Below are 21,075 nucleotides of genomic sequence, written 5' to 3' on the forward strand. Positions count from 1 at the left end.
CGTACAATATATCCCGCTGAAATACGGATATAATTTCACGCTGTATCCGTTCCCCTAGAAGACACACAGACACACACACGCGCGGGATGCTTTGACGTGCCGCCCGCAAAAGGAGAAAACGTCATAAAGAAAACCCTCCGTAATGATTCGCCCCGACAAGATCACATAAAAAAAAAAAACGAATAAAAAATAAAAATATTCACAACCAACGAGAGAATGTTTGGCCTCAACCTCAACCGAAACAACGCACGATTAATCAATTCTTCGTGCAAAAGCAACATCATCCGGCCCAAGTGACAAGGTCGAGGAAAATGAGCGTCCCCACGTTGTCTTGCCTCTGGCGGACAACCCCGATCGAACGCACGAACACACACATACACACACACACAGAGTAACGGTTGGGAAATTGTTAAAAGGAGAGTTTTTCTTGTTGTCTTGTTGGTGCCCTACCTTTTGAACCCATTTTCCCAGTGTTCGCCGTGTGTTTCTGTGTGTGAAGTACAGCGCGCGTGCCCGTCTCATTTTAGCATCCTCCGCAATCCGCCGAGGAGGATCAACAAGACGGGGGATGAATTTTTCACGTTTGGATATATTTTTCATCCGTGTGTGTGTGGTGGGAAAGCTTCGTGCTGTCCAAGAAAGGTGGACGCCACTCTTCGCGATCAGTCGCGACTTGAACCGGACCGAGGATCGACGCGTTCTAGTGTACTTTAAAAATGTGCATCGATTTGGAAGATGTCAAATAGTCGATCCTTCGCTCCAACATTTTTCTGTGAAAAGTTGTTAAGTATAGGTGTGGCGTGCGTGTTTTGATTAGTACGTGTCTTGTTCTCTGTTATCTCCGGTACCTAATTATTCATCGTTATCTCCACATCTCCGGGATGTCATAATCGTGGCGTTAGAGATAGAGTGGTTCGTTTGTTCTCCGCAATCAATGTGAGGTCCGGTCGTATCGATTGATAAAACAAACAAACAGACTCCCGGACGGGAAGAGGTAATGGACATCAAACTTATCCGGTGATAACACACAGATACGCTGCCTTCACTTTTCCTAAGGCTGTGAGAGAAATAGAGAGAGGAAGAGCGAGAGATAAGTCTGTGTGTGTCTGTGTGGGAGGGTATTATCCAACGTTCAACATGTTCACGGGCTGTGGAAGGTTCTATCTGTCACCTGGCATCGGTGATGTCTGGAAGTTGTGGTCATTTGGTGATAGCAGTGACGGCATCTGCTAGTTGTTCGCACCAGTATTACCCGGCCACAGCAAGGTTTAGTACACGATTGTGTACCGATCGTAGTGAAAACCGATTGGGCAGAACGGGAGACGTGACTGCTGGTGCCGATCTCACCAGCCCACCAGAAGATCTCACACTCCAAAAACCAGTGAATGAATCCGAGTGTGTAAAGTGTGCCATTCTTAAAAGTGATCTCCACCAGGAGAGTTTCGCTTCAGATCACTTTCGGCATCGTATTCGTCAAAGTAACACAACATCCGAAGAAGGATAGTACGGTTCGCCGACAGGTTTTGCGAACCAGTGTCACCATACACCAGTGTCATATACCAAACGAAACGTGACATACAAAATCCAAACGCCGATCGCCGTAAAGAAACACCGTCACCCCTGTGTGGTCGTACGCCAGTGTCACGGCTATTACTAGAAGGTGGTTTTGGGTGGTTTATTTTCGTGTCCCGCGTTCAGGTGTGTGTTTCGTGGCTGCAAAACGGTACTAGTGGTTGATCAAGGTGGTTTGACAATTCCCCGCCTGGACGACGACGATGGCGATACGGGTGACAAAGAAGTGTTTCCTACTGTCCACGCTCGGTGTGCTGGTCCTGGCGGCGGCATTGGCCGTGACCCTCGTGCTAGTACTTCGGGACGATGAAGAGATCAGTGAAACCTATCGCTTTGCGGCCAGCTCGATCGAACTGCGCCTCGAAGAGCAACCAGATCACCGGTACGTCCTGAGCATCTATCGAGGTAAGGCAAGCATAACGCGCGTGGAAAAGGAACTACACACCGATTCACACCTTAAGTGGCGTGTAATGAAGTGATCTGTTTACTTTTGCCTCCGATTCTCGAAGAGTTCCTCCTCGCAAGTTTGTTTTAAGAAGGTGTAACGATCGTCGGTTTGTTGGATAGATCAACAACAGACGCTCTAGGCGCGCTCCGCTTATTATGGCCGATGGATGAAAATAAACATGGAATTATTTTCATTCGTAAGGCATCGAGGTCAGACCAGACGAACGGACTTTGTGGTGTGAAAATGAAGGAGAATTTTGTTGGAAAATATTTAGTATTCCGCTGGTTGGGATGAATAAATAATCGGTGGATAAATATTAGTACATCGATATCCACTCAGTGTTTAGTCTTTGTAGGATCTGATCACTGATCGTTAGAGAGATCTGATCTGACTTGTTGTGTCTTGCGTATAAAAAAATATTATCGAAATCATTACACACAGTTCATTCGACATCTGTGGTACTGAAGGTTTAACTGAAGTTTACGTCCCAAAATAAAATAATATTCTACAATATCTTGCGCATGCCTGATTCACCTAACGATGCGATAACAATCCAAAACCTCTTTTTGTTGCATTAACAAAAATCCCAAACCCAGCCGACCCGATCACGTTCCGCAGGATGGGACGGATAATATGTCGGCTTACCGCATCTGAAGGGCATCTGTCGATCCATTTAACTATGGATGCATTAGATAGTGAGTGCATTTGGCATCGGATCCGAATAGTTGGGGAGCACCGTCGAGCCGCGCGAAAAGACGACACCAACACCGATCACATGTCAGCAAAGTGCAACAGTTTGCTGTGTACAGCGAGTTTTGCCGTTGTCGATGAACCTTCAGCTTTGATTGGCATCACTCATCCGCAACAGTAGATTCCGCTCGCCCAGAGGTACTTGGGAGTAGTTTTGAAACAGGCTTAAGTGCGCGCGGGTATGAATTGCATACCTTTTCGATGCATATAAATTAAACATTTACGGCTAAAGTGTGATTGGCCATCGCCCAACGGCTGGCCGTGTAATTTGATCGTGTCTAAGGTGCACGAGAAGTTTGGCTTTGGGGGTTATAATGTTTACAGCCGGGCTGGGAAAGTTATGCACACACACATACACACACATTTGGTTGCTTTTAACATTCAATCTACCCATCAATCCATCCATCATGATGCCGTTTTTGCTATGCACTTAAGGGGATGATGGGATGTTCCCTTCATGTGTCGCTAGTTGCGATGTTGGATGAAATGGTTTATAAAATGTTTAAGATGACCTGTTTGAATTCGAGTAGAATTAGAAGTCTCTTTTCGGAGTATGAAAACTTTTCATAGAATAATCCTTATAATTAGAGAATTATTGAGAATTAGAACTTATGTGAGTGCTGATGATTCCGTTTCAGCGCTTAAATATTTTGCCGGGAAAATAATCATATTGTGATAGTTTTGGGACGATAGTAGAGCACACACAGGCGGAAAAAATCATAATGCAAAACGAAGAGCTTAATCAGCAAGGAATAGTTTCCGTTGACCGCTAGAATTCTTAACGGTTTGAGGCAACGTCTCTCGAAAATTTAAATCCACTTCAAAACTTTTCCAAAAATCAGTTGTTTTCAAATGTTTCGTGAAGACTTTAGGGCATCTAAAATAAAGTAAGATGAAATAAGAAATAGATCCTGCGCCTCTTTTGAAAGCATAGCCAAAACATGTGAGACGACAAAATAAGATCATTAGTCAAAATGACTTTAATATTGATTTATTTAAAGAAGAGTTCTATAAAGAGAAATATGGCTAAGCCTGATAGAAGACACTTTTGCGATAAACATGACCTGCTAGGGCGTTTCTATTGCGTTAATTTAGGGAACTATCTCGATAACTTTCAGAAGAATCATGCAAATCCGACAGAAAACTGCAGATAGCAGACCACATATAAGTAAATAAATTTAAACATTATATCCGATGGTTTTAAAAATTTCACCTACCTGGAGCGTTGAGTTTAGACAACTTCACCCTTCTAGAGTTCGATTTTTGGCTGACCAGCTTCAAATTGATTATACGAACCTGAAAAGAAAAATAAAACTATGTCATCTCTGGGCGCTAATACAAAATTCTTACTGTACTTAGTACACGAAATAGTACCCCAATTCATCCAATCGAGATTCCAATAAAGTGGAGCCTTTTCCCTGATGTTTGGTACACCAAGACCTTGAGCTAGAATGGTGCTGAATGATACAAAGTGCTAACAGATACGATGCATATCATTTGGATAACTAAGCTTGGCTTGATACTGCTCACAGTCTAGCGCCGTCCTATTTTTTAAAGCCGTGTATTAGTTTCCATACTTACAAGTAAGAATATTGTATGTGATGGAGAAGTTAAATTGAGTCATCCAGATATTCTTTCTCATAATTTTCCCCTGGTGTACCATCCGTTGTTTTCAATCTGCCATGTTTGAATGACAGCTGTCAGACAGACAAAATTGAGTAGTACACGTATAATAACATTGTCAGACGCGAAACTGTCTAATAAAATATAATAAGTAGTATTTTAAAGCAAACAGTACTACTTCACTTTACTTTACAATTTGTCCACCAAATGCAAATACATTAGACACGATCCTTGCAAAACAACGAACTAATCTTTACCCATAGACCACAAAAAAAACGAATAAAAGCACCCCTCCCACAATGGGCGTTTGCGTTCGAAACGGTGGCAATAACTCAACACCATCACGTAATGGCCGTATAAACAGATAACAAAAAAAAAAAATTAGTTATCACTTTCCATTTCGTGCCAGGGAGTTGACAAAACATTCGCCCCACGCGAAAGACGAACGTCCACATCAAACTGGCCCCGTTGATGGACGCGACCGATGGATTGCCATCATTCGTCCGGTGGGTGTCGACGTCGTCGATGTCTTTCGGCTTCGATATTGTAGAACGCGCCACAGGCAACAAACGATCCATGACAGGCGACACGAAAACAGAGCATTAAGTTAACGGCCACGATCGGCGATCATGTTGTTGTGCCCGTTACACACCGCCGTTGCTTCCTGCGCGCTGGTTGATGCTGGTGTTTACAATTCTTGCTGATTGATGGACCTCCAACAACCTCACCGACAATCATCGTGTGCGGTAATATGGTGGTTAGGCAAGCGGTAGGTGTCGATGTTTCCAAACAGCTTACCTTAGCGATCGGAATATCCCGTCGCCTAAAATCAGTTCAGGCACACTCGTCGCTTTCGTTCGCCTTCGTACGAGGGGAATTAATTTTAGACGCGATCCAAAAACTGATGCCAAACCCGGCGAAGAATTGCTAACCACTTCCGCCTTCCAGAGACACACCCTAGGAAAATTGTTGGCCTAAAAGTGTCTTTCTCGCTCTTTCTCTTTCTCGACCGAGGATCTTGTTTTTCCTTTCGAACTGTAGACCTCAATTTCTTTGGCGACACGTATCGCATTTCGTCGGATTGGATTGCCACACGCCTGACTCGATTAAAGAAATGGATACTTCGCCTCCCTCTACCTTTTCTCATACTACTTCGAGGTTTAGATTTCTTGGTTTTGAATTTTATATTTTCCGAAAATCATGTTTCATACACAGTGGAGACACAAGCTATTGCAAAATGGCGATAGAATGCTTTTAAGATTTTAGACGGGAAAGTTATGGTCTTCATAGGACATGGGTCACAAAATAGATTTGGTTTCCATCAATTACTAGCAGTATTCAATAGAAGGAAGGAATTTTTATTGAAAACAATAGCTGAGAAGCCAACACAAGAAGGCAACAGTACAATTAAGTGTGTTATAATCGCATTAATGTTCGCTAACAACACGCTCATAAATTTCTCATTCGTTTATCAATGTCGCTAAGCCACAAACGCTGTTAACAGTTGACAGGAAGCTATCTATTGATTGCTGGAAGTTTAAATACCACCTGATAAAGCTATCACAATCTCCGCGCACCGCTGCTATATGCTTTGTGCGATACGATTTACATAACATTTTCCTTACTAGTGTTGAATATTTAATATATTCAACAGAATATGTAATATTTAATCGTTACCTAAACTTGGGAAGGCTTTTTGAAAGTTTTACACACTGTTTACAGACTGTTGTTTAGTGAACAATAAAAGAAGGAATTAATTTGTAATTAATTTGTCATTTTCTATTAATTTATAACCTAATGACTGTGCATCTTTATATGTACATGGGAAAAAAAATACTAAACAAGGTTTAAATCTATGTAATGGAATTTTACACTCTTGTTGATCGAATATTGCAAGTAGTGATGGGTCTTACGACTCTTTTTACGGATCGACCCCGAGCTGGGTTTGTTCCTGAAGGAATCGAGTCCGACCCGTGATTGCTACTAGTCCGGATCGATATGTAGGTGCAGCAAAGCATGTGGTCGTCCCGAACCCATTGCACTTAGGACAAGAACTCGCAAAGGGTTTGGTGCACCCACGGGAATATGACCCGAATGGATGGGTCTTCGATCTGCTAGGTTCGGATCGACCCGTCCATCATTAATTGCAGATATCTTGTGAAACGTTGCAATCATGTAGTGGAATCTTGCAATCAGTTAGGAACAATTTGCTACTCGTCTGTAGAAGTTAGCTGTGAAATTTCATCAGTAGCGAAGCATTTGGTCTCAACAAGACAAGGAGAAAGTAAATTGACATTAAGTAGATCGCACAGCAAGAGTACAGTTTTAAAACGCAAAAACTTAGTTGGATTCATTAAATTACTGCCAGCTTAAACCATGGCTGATTCCAAAATTTCACAGCTGCGTTACAAATTTTTCCTCAGCAATGGCAATATTCCATTATATGATTGCAGTTTATCATGACAAGCATACAATTTTCCACTCCTTTTCCGTGACTAAATAGCTTTCTGGACATGCTGATACCACGTATTTGGATGAGTATTATGCAGGTTGCATGTTGATTGAGCGCTCACTACGGTCTACGGCGGTCCGGATGGAATTTAAACTCCGTTCCTATCATGTGACTGGCATGCTTTCACCTCTACCACCGGACTCTGCCCTGGCTGCCACTTTTTCATTATTCATTTGAAATGTTCCTTTCAATGATTCAAATGATCTATCATATGGATCGAAACCCAACGAAATTCTAAATATTTTTTATTAATTTATTATTGGTTTTGTTTGATCTTTTCCCGATGAATCACGATCAAGTACTAGGCGCCTCCATGGATATGGAGAGTCCGTAAATTATCTATTTTTTCCGTTCTAATAAATGTTGCAAGTGAAACAAAAAATATATGCGAACAAATCCATCGATAATAGACTACATATGAACTAATTACAAGAAAAACATTATGATAAAATTGGCCTTGTTGTGTAAATGTTTAGGTGAGATAAAATGGTTCAGTGTTAGAGATCTCCCAACCAGTCCATATTGTCCTGATGAAGACTGCGGTAAGATGTTAAAAAGTCCCAGTAGTTATATTTCGATTATTGGAATATTTTCAATTAATTTTCAAACGATTATTTAGAAGTTTCTAAAACTTAGATTAGTTTTAAAAAAAGGTCTAGAATGTGTCTGTGTTATTGCAGACCGCGGAGCTTCTCATAACTTCTGTCTGGGTGCATTTTGTCTCATACACCACTTTTATGTCCGATTTTCAAAAAGCTGATATCAATTCGTCTACGAAGCATAACTTTACCGAATTATGGTAAAATTATCACCAGCAACTTAACTATCTACTGCATCTTTGTGATTATCCAAAAGTTCACTTTTTTTTCGTTTATTTTAAGTTATCTGTTCGTTTATTTTATACAGAATCTGTACTCGTTCGTATAATATAGGATCATCAAAAGAAGGTATAAAGGAAGGACATTCAAAGATTGAAAAGCCATTTTTCTAGCCGTTTCTAGTCTGATCTTACAGCAACTCAGATTCATACATGCTTTGTTCAATTGCTGCTACGTGACAATTTGTGCGGCGGCATGGCGCCAGCGGTGCCATTTGTTCAATTTTCACTTATGCAGAAATAGCCATTTTACGGATAATTTCAGTAAATGAGGTCCGCATGGCTGGCCCTATTCGATGTCCCTTTAAATAGAGACAACTGTACGGAAAAAATGGTTAACCAGATATCTTATGAAGTTCAAATACATAAGCTTTGATAAGCTCATCTAGTACCATAGTAAATCGAAGTTTTCTCTTGTTGACAATTCCTCACACATTTCCCATTATCCGAACCGAGGTGTAGGTGTGTATGAAGTGCCGGGACGGGAACGGAACAGTCGAAAGGAATGCGTCCAACACGTGACGACGGTCAACTGTTTTGGGCAAGCGCCATCACACGCGTCATTTGCACCCGAGTTTCGTGGTACATTTTTCATCCCTTTTCGCAATCGTGGCGATCAAACGCGATCCCTTCCCACACCATTATGTGCTTTTTTTTTCGCCGTAAAAATTGCCTCCCCACTCGTTTTCCCTCCCGACACAAACACACGGAAGCAATACCATTTGGCTCGAGAATCGGCGAAAAATGGCCATAATTAATGGGATGTGTTTCGGTGTTGCTGATGCTTTGGCGCTGACCACCACATCAGCAGCTCTGATCCTCCCCGCACCATCAGCCCCCTTCACATATCCCTGAAATAGGGTCCCATAAATCTCGTCCATTTCTGTGCTCCTTTGCTGATAGATCAAGCATCCCACCTCCAAGCACGTTCTACCTCGAGTGGATCAAGAACGGAATGGAATGCTTTCTTTCCCTCTCTCGCTGTACTGACTTGTGTCTTTTTTTTTACCCCTATGCATGCACACCAGGCAGCACGCCAACACGCCATGGCGCATGAAAGGATTAAAAGCAAACGCTTGAAATTAATTTCCCTTGGGAGAAATTAATTATTTTACTACGCGAGCTTCGGAAAGTGGTATTTGCCGACGCAGAAGGAAAGAAGATTTATGTGAGTGATTCTACCCTATCCACCGGGGAGGATGATCTAAGCGGCAGATCCGATACTGGAATGTGGGGATCTCCACCGCCATTACAGGCGATTCGATCCCACGGTCAATATCTGGGTCAGAGATCTTCTCCCACGGGCAATAAATAATGGTATTTGATCGAGCTGCCTCTTGCATAGCTGGAAGGGTTTCGGTGAGATTGACCGATAAATGGTGTGCAAGCACCAATAAAACAGCTGTTTCGCGTCGCTACGAATGGCATCTGAAAGTCATCTTAATGGCAAAGTCCGCATTCTTTGGAGCACCTTTGTTGATGTAAGGTGAGGCATTTGTAGTGTGTAGGGAGGGTAAGGTAGACACATAATTCGCCAATGGCTGAATTCTTCCTGAATTCAGTTGAATTCTTCTACTCAACAAATCTATAAAAAACTGTGATTCCGCTGTTGTGTAGGGAACTTCTTCTACTTTAACGATATCTTTGGTAATGCCGGGCATCCGAAGCATTTTTTATCCAAAGTAGAAATCTTCATAGAGATTCATTGTTAACTGCTGGATTCTTACCGATTAAAACGGTTTTCAACTGCCTGTCGCGGTAGGCTCTAGGCGGAGCGAAAATCCCCTCTTTTACACCTTTGGCTGTTCCTATCTTATTGAACCTACTGTTTACACTGGAGCCCATTGCTCCAGTGGAGCCCATTGCGCCATGAACATTTGGGCTGTGATGTTCATGGCGATCCTCTATTCTCCAACCTATTTAAATTTTTTTGTGACACCTCGGGGCAATCAAGCAAGAATACTAGAACATCGCATGCTAAGGCGTCTCTTTGAGATCCGTAAAAAAACTCGACTTTTACAAAAACACGAAATGGCGAAGAAGCCAGGATGTGCTGGCCCCCCAGCTGACTCTTCCCACTGCTGCAGTGAGACCATTGTTTCGATCGTGACCTGGCTGACCACGTAGCTTGATGAGAACAGTCCTCACGAAGAACTATTCTGATGAACCGACCCGAGTTGCGTAATTTAAACGACCTTGTAATCTTCTACCTTCGTAATTAAAAAGATCTCGTCATCCGAAGAGCCAAGTCTACCAAATGATATAATAGGCCCACATCCAATCAAATTGGTCTTTATCATCATCGTATCGTTGAAGAGATTTGATTTTCCTAATTAGATCTTAATCCCTCGTCAAGTTTGGATGCACTACTGCTATTTCCATTCCTTCGATGAACTTAAGGTCGAAGATGGAATCAGAAATTTTAGCGGATTTTTTTGAGAATCGATACACTTGCAGATATCCTCTAATATTAGTTAAAATTCCTTTAACTGGCTTAAAATTAACCCATGCTAGAGCATTGTTCCTCCTTTGTTCATTGTCTCCTCCATTTAACGAGTTTTAGTTTAATAATAAGGTATAACGTATACCCAGCCGTTACGAATACAGCTTTTATCTAAATTGAACAAGATTACGCCATGGTTCTTCATAAAATAATTATCAAGATAACAAATAAATAAAATAAGATAATTCACTACTTCAATGATGTTATAACAGCGTGTCAAACGAATTACATAGTTTAACCAGGATTCGTATCCAATCACCTAAAGAAGCATCATTCTTCTTACCATCAGACACCCGACACAAGAAAATAGAGTGCCCTAATTCCTTCTGACGGATACAAATTTCCCATGGGCTGTGGCATTAAGTAGCTGTTTGATTTTGCTTACTCCAAAAGTTGGGCTGGCTAGTTGCTCGTGGTAACAGTACATGTATCTACCACAGCTGGATTGTTGTCAAATATCATAAATGGCAGACCAACACTTTCCTATGTTGCGGTAAAATGAAGGGAAAAGGTCTTAAAATAGCACACAAATTAGGGAATAACTTTTCGCGTGAGTCCGTGACAAACTCTGTGTGGTCGACCACAAACTTCTACATCTTACTTGGTTGTATTTAGTCATTTCTTTCTGATATTCAAACTCTTCAAAAATATAGTTTTTAAGCTATACAAACATAATGTAAAAAAAAACCCTAATATACCAGTATTTTCATTGATTTTCTTTCTTCCAACTCATTAGGTGACGATCGTGTGCAGAGGATCACGTTCGATCACGATTTTACGGATGACTCCGACATCGAAACGTTCCCGAAAGGTATGCGCCTGTTTGGCAATGGGCACAACATCGAAATTCGCGAGCTAGAGGACAGTGCCGGATTTGCGTACTTGAGCGTAACGCGTACCTTGCGCAAGGGCCAAATTGGTAGCGACGTGGTGCATCTGCACGACACCTTCGGTACGGATCAAAGCCCACTCCACTGGTACGGTGGTCCGGAGCTGATGGAACAGTATTACCCGATCGAGAAGCTACGCTTCGACGACTATCCTTACATCACCAAAGAGCTACACAGTGCGGCCATCATCGAACGCTACTGGTTCAACACGGCCGGGGTGTTCTTCTACATCGACAAAGAGGTGCCACTGTTTATCGATCAGGACGATCAAGTGCTGAGATTTACCGCAAAGAAGGCACTCCCGTACTACACGTACGACGATGAGTTTGTGTTTAGTTATCGCGTTGGGGTGGCGGCCGATGCCCGCGAAGCACATCAGAAGGCGGTTGAGCGAGTGCTGAACCAACCGGTAGACATTCCCGATGAGCGCATGGTTCGGCACCCGATCTGGTCAACTTGGGTACGCTACCGACGTCCAATAAGCCAGCAAACGGTGCTAGACTTTGCGCGCGAAATTAATGCGTACGGGTTCAAGAACGCGCAGCTCGACGTCGACGATTTGTGGGAGGTTTGCTATGGATCGCTTACCTTCAATACGATCACCTTCCCGAACGTGACGGAGATGACGGAAATGCTGCACGAGATGGGCTTCCGCGTAACGCTCTGGGTGCATCCGTTCATCAACAAAAACTGTGATCCTTGGTATACGGAGGCACTAAGCAAGGGGTATGGAACTGCTGGTATAGGATCGAGATTGAAACCATTGATTGAAATTAATTATGTTTGTCTTCTCTCCATCGCCACAGTTATCTGGTAAAATCGCACAACGAAACCATCGGCTACAATACAAAGTGGTGGAACAGTGGCGAAAACGAAGCGTCCTACATCAACTTCAACAATCCGGACGCGGTCGAATGGTACCGGCGACGATTGCGCGAAATTCAGGACCTCGGTATCGACAACTTCAAGTTCGATGCCGGTGAAACGAGCTGGGCACCGGCCGATCCAGACATTGAAGGACCGACGGCACTGTTGCCGTCGAGTCAGACCGTAAACTTTGTGCGAATGTGTGCCGCTTTCGGTGGTATGATCGAGGTGCGTACCGGTTGGGGAACGCAAGATTTGCCCGTGTTTGTCCGGATGCTCGACTTTGACACACGCTGGGGTTGGAACAATGGACTACAGTCGCTCATACCGACCCTGCTGCAGATGAACCTGAACGGGTATCCGTTCGTGCTGCCGGACATGATCGGTGGCAATGTGTACGGGGACGATATACTGACGAAGGAGCTGTTTATTCGCTGGCTAGAGGCGAGCGTGTTTATGCCGAGCATACAGTTCTCCAAGACACCGTGGGACATTGATGAGGAGGTGAGTATTAAGGGAGCATGTCTTATATGTTTAACCCTGAACTGACTATTTCCCGCCCCCCGAACAGAGCATTACGATATCCAAGAAGTTTGCTGAACTGCACGAAACATACGCGGACTACATCATCCAGCGGATGCGACTGGCCGTATCACACGGTACACCTGTAAATCCACCGATCTGGTGGCTTGATCCAACTGATAAGATCGCTCAAACGATCTACGATCGTAAGTCCTGCACCTTTTTTGAATTTCATAGCACAGTTTCGAAATAATAGTATTTCATTCCCTTCTTGCAGAGTTCCTGCTCGGCGAGGACATTGTCGTAGCACCCGTTCTAGCAGAGTTCGCCAACTCCCGGGACATCTACCTACCCAAAGGGACGTGGCGTGACGGTAACACGAATCGGGTGCATGAAGGTGGCCGTTGGATCTACAACTACACGGCACCGATGGACACGCTGCCATACTTTGTTTCTGCCACGTTCCAAGCAAACTGAGCCAAATTGCTGATGAAGTGCAAGTGTAACCGAGTTATGCTAGTTCCTTAAGAAAGGGTAACAACACAAACCGAGGGGGTAAACCGTGAGGGTTAAGTAATGTAAGCCGATGGAATATGGAACACACAACCATAGTGATTTATATTTACTTATTTTTTCCCGCCAGTCCCAAAATAAGCTACAATAAACTGTTTAACAGTACACATTGCTGGTGGCTTTTTATTTGATTTGTTTCCTATTTTTACAACGACTATTGTTTACTGTCGTCTCTCGATGCGGCTCACCAGTCCCTGACCAAGCAGTTCAAAGTCTCGTACCAGTGCATCCACGTTCAGGTGAAGCGCTTCATGCTCCGTAACCATTCTTCCATTTACGTGTGTAGTCTAGGGTAAGAGAGGATACAAATGATTTAAATTCTGTTTGATATTGCGTTAGAAAATGAACACACACACACACACACGTACCGAGAAAGGTTTCTCCTCCAGTGCTTGCGGGCGCCACAGTACAGCGATGCGATCACCACCGCACGGATCGTAGAAGAAGATAGCAAACTGTCGATAAGCTTCACGAAGTTCCTGCAGATAGAAGCGCACCGGATAGAACCCGGCCGCTGGGTCCGTATTGTTAGCTTTCGCGTACAGACTCGGGGCGCTGTGTAACGCCATTTCTTTCGACTTGCGAATTCCGATCGGTGTTATGATTGTGGTGTCAAGGTGAATGATCAGATTGTAACCTTCTAGGGATGGTTGGAAGAATTGCTAGAAGAAAAAACCGAATACTTCTCTTAGTCAATACGGACAACAGCTCAAGTTTAGAGGGGTAGCGTATACGTTGCACGGTCATTTCATGCCCTCTTTCGTTAGGTTTTACCGGGTTTTACCAGCAATATGTTATTACTGTGTGTAGGACCAGTGCCTCTATCATTTGGACCTCCAGACCAAGTTAGATAGGCCAAAAAATATAGTCCCGAGACTAGGAAACCAAAGCTACAGGACATCGTGACTCGCAGAGCGTTACTTCCCTAGTTTCGTTTTTCCTCCTCTATTTCCTTTCCTTCCAGTGCTGACGTCTCTCAATGAGGTGTCCTAAGCCCAATATTTTTTGTTTTGCTTATAAACCATGCTAGTACACTTCTTCTTTCTAATGTTGTATATTTTGCCAATAGCTGAACATTTACTCTTCTTCACTTATCTTCTATCGTCTCCTTTCCAAACCTTCTAAATATGCTGTACTTGAGTGTAATTAAATGTATTGCCGTTACATTCACCCGTTCCCTAAGTCATACTTCAGTTGGGCGTTCTAATGGAAACTGGATGTCTTGAGTGAAACAGGCCTGTCCTTTTTCGCACCACATGGACTCCATAGGCAGTCAGTTTGATACTTTCTTGGTCAGCACTGAGGGATGGATGAGATCTAGTCCCCGAAGCTCAAGCTGCATATCGATAGTATCAATCTGGACTTATTTGCTCATTCCTAGGCACCTCTGGGTAATGCCACAAACTCGATCCAACGTGGTGTCACCTCTATGATGTCCACCGATCAGATCAGATCTGTCGGAAGCTTTTAAATAAAGACATGGGCGAAAACACCCAAATAGATCTAGATCTCCAAATCCCAAAAAGGAAAGATTGTTATAACTCTTTAATAGGAATTTCAAACGGCAAATAAGTGTTTCTTCATCGTTATAAACATACCTGAATTTTCTGCAGCGAACGATAATTCGCATCAATCAGCTGTGTGGCCGCCTGTGCTAGCAATGTCACCCGGTTCAGTATCTCTACCGTCGGTGCCCTCCGTCCAAACAATCCATACTTCCCGGAATCGGCCGGTGTAACGATTGTCAGCGGTGGGAAGCTTTGGCGACGATCGTAAAACTGTTTCTCCACCTGTTCAATCGTTTCGCTCGCCAGTTCGTCGTTCAGATTCACCACAATCATGTCCTTGCTCCAGTCGGTGGATGCAACAAACTGCAACCATCGTAAGAATCCCGTTTGCGGTTGAATAGGTGGTTGTACCGGTTGATTAAGATAAATGGCGGCTAGCAGTAGTTCGGTACACTCGTCCGGCCACAGATAGGGATCGATTAGCTGCGAGTATAGCCAACGTTTGGCGATTGCCGCTACCGAACCAAACGAGAAGTACTGCTGATGTAAGCCGTGCAAAATCCCGGTAAGCTTGGGCAAAATTGTTGCCTGCATCTCTAGCGCAATACTTTCGTCCGTATCCTGCTGCAGACGGGTTACCTTGTTTTCGGAGAGATACTCACGCAGAATGGTAATTTCTCGCTGATGTACGATGACGAACCGGAACAGATATTGTTCTATCGTGCGAAGGGAAGAAATAGGAGAATAAACTGTACCATCTTTTACCCGGTGATGACCATCAATCCTACTTACCGTACAGCACATCCAAATAATCATTGCACGCTTGTGCCAGAGGTTTGCTGGTTGATGTTTCCTGTCCCGGTTCCTGGCCAATGCTATCGGCGATACGCAGATAAAATGCCGTCTTCAAACGACGTATCGCTTCCAAATCTGCAGGCCATTTTCCGCTCGCCTCGAGCTGAATCGTAGCGTGAATCGGTTTCGCACTCAAAAACACCAACCGTCCATTCACCATCAAAGCCCTTGCCGTCGGTCGTGGTGGATCCGGGTCGGTGTATCGGAAGACCGCATCCGTCCCAAGGATAGCATTGATCGTTAGCGGTAGCTTCTCCAAATCACGCATCATACGACCGAGCGTATCGAACGTACGAATAACTGCCAACGACCGTTCCTCGATCGTTTCGTGCAACGTTTTCTTCGGGAACGGTGCAATAGCGTGCTCAAACTGATCGGCCAAATAGCGCACATTGTTGTCCGGTATGTCTAGGTGTGCTTGCAGCAGAAACTGTACAATCGAACGTACGATCAAACGTTTCTGTCCGATAGGATCAGTCGGTTCGCCCCATACGCAGGACTCCGTAATGGAACCATCCTTGAAGCGCCGTAGTTCGGCTTTTCCTTGCCAAAACGAACGGAACGCTTCACTTGCCACCGTATCGATCGCTTCCGGGCCTTTATCAACCAGATTGAACGCATCCGTACCGTTTAGGGAGAGTCCAAGCATTAGACGAGGTTCCGCTGTCATGGCTGGCTCGTCCAGCTTAAGATTAGCCGCCAACGGCACAAGATAGGACGCACGTGTGCCAAGTCCTTTCCGTAGTAATCGTTCCACCATGCGTGTGAGCAGTGCTTGGGAGTCACCCAGGTAGTCAAGTTTATCGACATCTTCCGCGAAGGATTCGATTGTGGCGGCGATCATCTTGGATCCTTGTATCGTGATGATGTGATCATACTGCGTAAAGGCGGGATAGTTGGCCAGAAACAGGGGAAGAAATGAGTTGATTTTAGGATTGTCCAACACACGAATTGCCAACGCACTCTCGTGCCGAACGCGACGGTATAGGTCAACGGGAAGATTGGCTGCAATGTTGAGCAGTCCGAGGGGATCGATAAATACCACCTCGTAGTAGCGGAAGAAAGATAGTAGCGTTTCGCGGCTACTATTATCGAACGTGATTCCTTCTTTGTCCCAACTGCTACCGGCCAGCTGGTTCCAAAACAGTCGAATAATCTGGTAACTGCTCATTTTCGGATAAATGCGCCTATTTTGAAGAAGGTACGCGATGTAGAATGTAACGATAGCACCGTCAAACGCGTACCGTCCACGATCGAAGTGTCGCTGACGGATCCAAACCTTCAGCAGTATGATCGCTTCCCGTATACTGTCCGACTGGATGATGCTTTCGAGCAGTTCGGCATTTTTGGCCAACCTCACATCGTACAGAATGGATGTGTTGTAGTGCGGCGTTGGGAAGTTTTCATACTCTTCCGTCGAACCCGGCTCACCCGATCCGATCATTGCCGGACGTACATTGTTCCGGTGCGGAAGGAAACGTTTCTTGGGGAAGCTTGTTGCATCGGCAACGGCATGCAGCTGAAAGTGTACTTTTCTGGAGAACGTTGCATCGGCCGGTATCATCAGAAGCACCGGTTTTAAGCGATCACCCTTCAGAGGTTCGAAGCGTACGTTCGAGACAATCTTTTCTTCTCCATCCGACGACGACTGCTGCAGCAAGTGTTGTGCGATGGTACAAAGGTAGTGTGCACGCTTGTAGTGATAGCGCAGATTTAGATAGTCCTCCTTGTGAAGACATTTATCCGGCATAACTAAGAGCAGATCCACGACCAATGGTTTACCGAACGTGGTGCGCAACATTGAATCACATCCTCCGATCGTACGGACGTGTCTTTGCTGGAGGAATCGGAAACGTTCTTTGCCAAGCACTTCCTGCATATACTGTGAGCCGGCAGCTTTCATCGGAAATTCGAACCCATCGTAGTCTAGCTCAAGCAGCGAACGTGCATTCGTTTCGTTTTCGATCGTTTGTAGAAACTCTTTGAACTGTTCGAGCCATACCTGCACGAAACGGCCCAACTTGCTCGAAACGCGCACCTCCTTGAGCATCTCCTCCGTCTGCATGCGGAACAGATTAGAGTGGTAATAGTTTTCCGTTTCCTTTAGCCGGTTTATTTCCTCCACGGTTGGTGGTTTGTACAGAGCTTTCATCTCCTTGACGCGCTTACGATGAACTTCCTCGTCGTTGTGTGCGGTCACCTTGCGTTTCATCGCTTTGGAGGCAGATTTTTTCGGTGGTTTAGCAGTTCGCACGAGCGCACCACTTTCGAGTCCACTGTCCATGCTATCGTTTCCATCGCCGGCAATGCTAACGTCTCCATCGTCATCATCATCCTCATCGGTACCATTATCCACCATGGAGTCGTACGAATCGTTGTCCCGTTCGTCGGGGACTTGTTGCTTCTTAACTTTCTTTTTCTTCAACAACACAAAACTTCCGGCTGATTTTTTCTTTACACGATTCATCGTTGATAACAGATAGAAAATCTAGCTTTTCGCAATAAAACAAATGATGATGGAGAAAACGTGCCGGCACCACACTTTTTCGCTAAACGCACATTGTTTTTATTTTGACAGCAAACGGGTGCATGCCGAAAATGACAGCTATCGCTACACCACACTACACCGTCACCTTCGATAACACCAACGGCACACATTGATCCAGAGGCGGACATTGAAAGAACAGTTTTTTTGCCAGAGCTTTTCAAACAAAATTAATGGTGAATCATTCGTACACTCGCATGATGTCTAGATGATGCCTAGTTCATGGTTATGTGATATCATTATGCGATTAATGAACACCTTCAACGTATGGGTGCGCCGACTCGTGCGCATGGCCGTGTGTGAAATTAAAAGTAATAGAATTCGTTCAAAATGTAAAAATCAATATTCAACACACTGCTGCACCAGTTACTTTAAAAATCGATTAAGTAACACTATATAGATGTCCAAATTATAATGACGATACTTAGATAATTAGTATTGCATACTTCAATACCAAATCAATTATAAAAACTGTCGGTTAACTGTGCACAATTATGGAATGTCCGTCCGTAGGTCTTAGTTACACCACTGTGTTCTATTTGACAGTTATTTGTTTGGTAGATGCCCGCGCGTACGTTTACGTTTGATTTGTTCAGTTTCAGCTCTGCATTTGCAACATAATTTGTGTTCCACGATGATGCAGCAGACCTGTATATCGTGCAATGTGAAAAATAGTGGCATGATAGCTATTTATCAACATCCAAATGGGTTGGATGACATGTTCCGTGCAATCACGGATGTTGAGGTGTGCCGCAGGAAATGTTAGAAAGCGAAATAAATATGTTTTGAACAATTCCTATTCGTTTTAGGTACAAGCGGAGGATCATCTTTGCGTGCTGTGCTACGATGACATGAAACTAGCCTATCGCTTCAGGCAGAGATGCCGGCAGAACATGACTCTTCGCCTAACTAATCAGACAGAGCGAACGCAATCTCTGGCAGCGTCCGAGCAGAGTGTAAACAGTAGTACAGACGTTTCTACCACGGTTAACGATCCAATAAGCTTTAAGGAAGAGAGTGCAAAGGAGCACACCAACAGAGAAAACACTCTGTTGGAAAACAATCCACCTGTTCTACAGCTGGAAGTGGTAGAAGAACTTGCTTTAGATAATGAAACCCTTCCGGATGATGCGGAGATTAGCATCGAGATTGTTGAACTGGAACAGGAAGCCAAAAATGTAGTGCAAGAGCAGAACAAATGTGATTCAGATGATCCAAACGAAAACGTCAAGGACAAAGGCAATAACACCACAAAACATCTCTCGGACGACGAACATGTGACACCTTCGGACAACATGTCCTCAACCACGTTGGACAAAGTCGATCCCAAAAAGGAATTTTTACCACGACTCCCAAAAGTGCACAGCCTGATGTGTGAATATTGCTTCAAAGAGTTTGAACTGTTGGCTGAAAAAATCGAACACACCGAGGGGCACCTGTCGGAACCGAAACCGTTCAAATGTGTACAGGATGGGTGCGGTGGTGCGTTTAAGGATCGGGTTGGTTTGCGAGCTCACGTACGGATACATGCGACGGTAAAACGGTACGGCTGCCGGTACTGTTCGATGCGGTTCCATACGCTGGGCAATCGGAATGCACACGAGCGTACACACAACGGGGAGAAGCCATTTATTTGTCCCAAGTGCGGTAAAGGATTTGCGGAAGGTGGTAATCTTAAAAATCATATCCGGTTCCATGACGGTGAGCGGCCGTACACCTGTGGTATGTGTGGCAAGTCGTATCGAACGCACTATTCGCGCTCGGTACATATGCGGTCACATACAAACGATCGACCATTTGTATGTGATGATTGTGGGAAAGGATTCTACTCGTCTGGGAAGTTGACGATCCACCGGCGGACACATACGGGCGAGCGGCCGTATGAATGTGGAACCTGTTCGGCAAAGTTTGCCGATACATGTGGACTGAGAAGACACATGATAAAACGGCACTGAGTTGGAAGCTTTCAAATTGAAAAGCTTCTATCGTAGTAACGGTAGGTTTTTAGGGTTCTCTCAGTCTTTGTTCGACATTCGAAGGAAGAGGGAGGAGTCCAAATTCTAAGTACAAACTATTTTAAGGCAAATTATAATACATAAAACAAAGAAGAAATTAAATCAACCATGAACCAGCAAACGATTTTCGTGAATTCTGAACAGCAATGCTACGAAATGTTTTCCGAACCAGTGCACTGTAGGTAAAATATGTCTATTTTTAGATTTTAATTTAATTTCCGTGGTTGTTTCCAACGTCCAAAGTTCCACTCGACATCGGCAATGAGCAGCTCATCATCACCATGCAGGATCAACGAACTATTATTGATCGCCGGAATTGGTACCTGTCACGCCCTCCAAACATTATGCCGTCTGATGCGGTGCCTTCATCGAGAAGAGAGAAAGAACCAATCAACTTGTATTCCTTGATAGCACAATTGTGGCAAGTATTAAACGGAATAAGTGCACACTTGCAAATCCCCGCAAAGTCTGGTCAGCCTATGCAACTTGGACCTGAGAGACCGTTCTGCTTTCACTATGAGAAACAAACCGATACGGAAGATTTACCATACTTTCAAAACTACGATCGTTTGAAGCATGGCGAAAAGGTGATCAGACATGTGCACTATGTTGTGGAGAGCGCCGTGAAAAATAGGGCCACAAACACGGAAACGGATCAAAACAACGAACGGATGGAAATTGAGGAATTAACGGATATTGAAGATATCATGGCTCATGTCACCGGTGTGAAATAAAGATACATTTTCCCTTTCGACAGTCGATTTTTGTTTAAATATTTTAAACTTTGTACCGTAGAATCGTAGAACCTTGACACTGCGGTTAATTTATTTTAAAAAAATAACAAACGTCTTATCACGTTGACGTTGACCGATACGTCATATCTCGTCAAGATGGCGAGTGACATAAACAAACATCCTACATGATCTAACCTCTTCTTCGTCGTCAATGTTTTACAGCAGATTGTTTACATTATTTGTTTGTGGCAAAAAGAAGGAAGGACATTTTTATCAACCAA

General features: G+C 44.1%; 4 protein-coding genes across 4 annotated transcripts; 3 read left to right on the plus strand and 1 right to left on the minus strand.

The window, feature by feature from the left end:
* Window positions 1-1,758: 1,758 nt before the first annotated feature.
* On the plus strand, window positions 1,759-13,085 carry LOC126557334 (myogenesis-regulating glycosidase-like). The gene is made up of 5 exons (XM_050213059.1): window positions 1,759-1,977; window positions 11,022-11,901; window positions 11,982-12,546; window positions 12,614-12,770; window positions 12,842-13,085. Exons 1-5 carry the CDS (start codon window positions 1,776-1,778, stop codon window positions 13,039-13,041), a joined length of 2,004 nt encoding a protein of 667 aa, XP_050069016.1. The 5' UTR covers window positions 1,759-1,775; the 3' UTR covers window positions 13,042-13,085.
* A 192-nt stretch (window positions 13,086-13,277) lies between these two features.
* Window positions 13,278-17,967, minus strand: LOC126556811 (nucleolar protein 6). Its single transcript, XM_050212329.1, has 4 exons — window positions 15,438-17,967; window positions 14,736-15,361; window positions 13,506-13,799; window positions 13,278-13,424 (listed from the first exon to the last, which is right to left on the minus strand). Exons 1-4 carry the CDS (start codon window positions 17,965-17,967, stop codon window positions 13,299-13,301), a joined length of 3,576 nt encoding a protein of 1,191 aa, XP_050068286.1. The 3' UTR covers window positions 13,278-13,298.
* A 712-nt stretch (window positions 17,968-18,679) lies between these two features.
* LOC126558137 (zinc finger protein 37-like) lies at window positions 18,680-20,018 on the plus strand. The gene is made up of 2 exons (XM_050214093.1): window positions 18,680-18,790; window positions 18,855-20,018. The coding sequence occupies exons 1-2, from the start codon at window positions 18,680-18,682 to the stop codon at window positions 19,998-20,000; spliced, it is 1,257 nt and encodes a 418-aa protein (XP_050070050.1). The 3' UTR covers window positions 20,001-20,018.
* Window positions 20,019-20,168: 150 nt separating this feature from the next.
* Window positions 20,169-20,794, plus strand: LOC126566231 (uncharacterized). The gene is made up of 2 exons (XM_050223243.1): window positions 20,169-20,238; window positions 20,304-20,794. Exons 1-2 carry the CDS (start codon window positions 20,169-20,171, stop codon window positions 20,792-20,794), a joined length of 561 nt encoding a protein of 186 aa, XP_050079200.1.
* The last annotated feature ends 281 nt before the right edge of the window (window positions 20,795-21,075 follow it).

The sequence above is a fragment of the Anopheles maculipalpis genome, chromosome 2RL, assembly GCF_943734695.1.
Source record: "Anopheles maculipalpis chromosome 2RL, idAnoMacuDA_375_x, whole genome shotgun sequence".
In the NCBI taxonomy this organism is placed as follows: domain Eukaryota; kingdom Metazoa; phylum Arthropoda; class Insecta; order Diptera; family Culicidae; genus Anopheles; species Anopheles maculipalpis.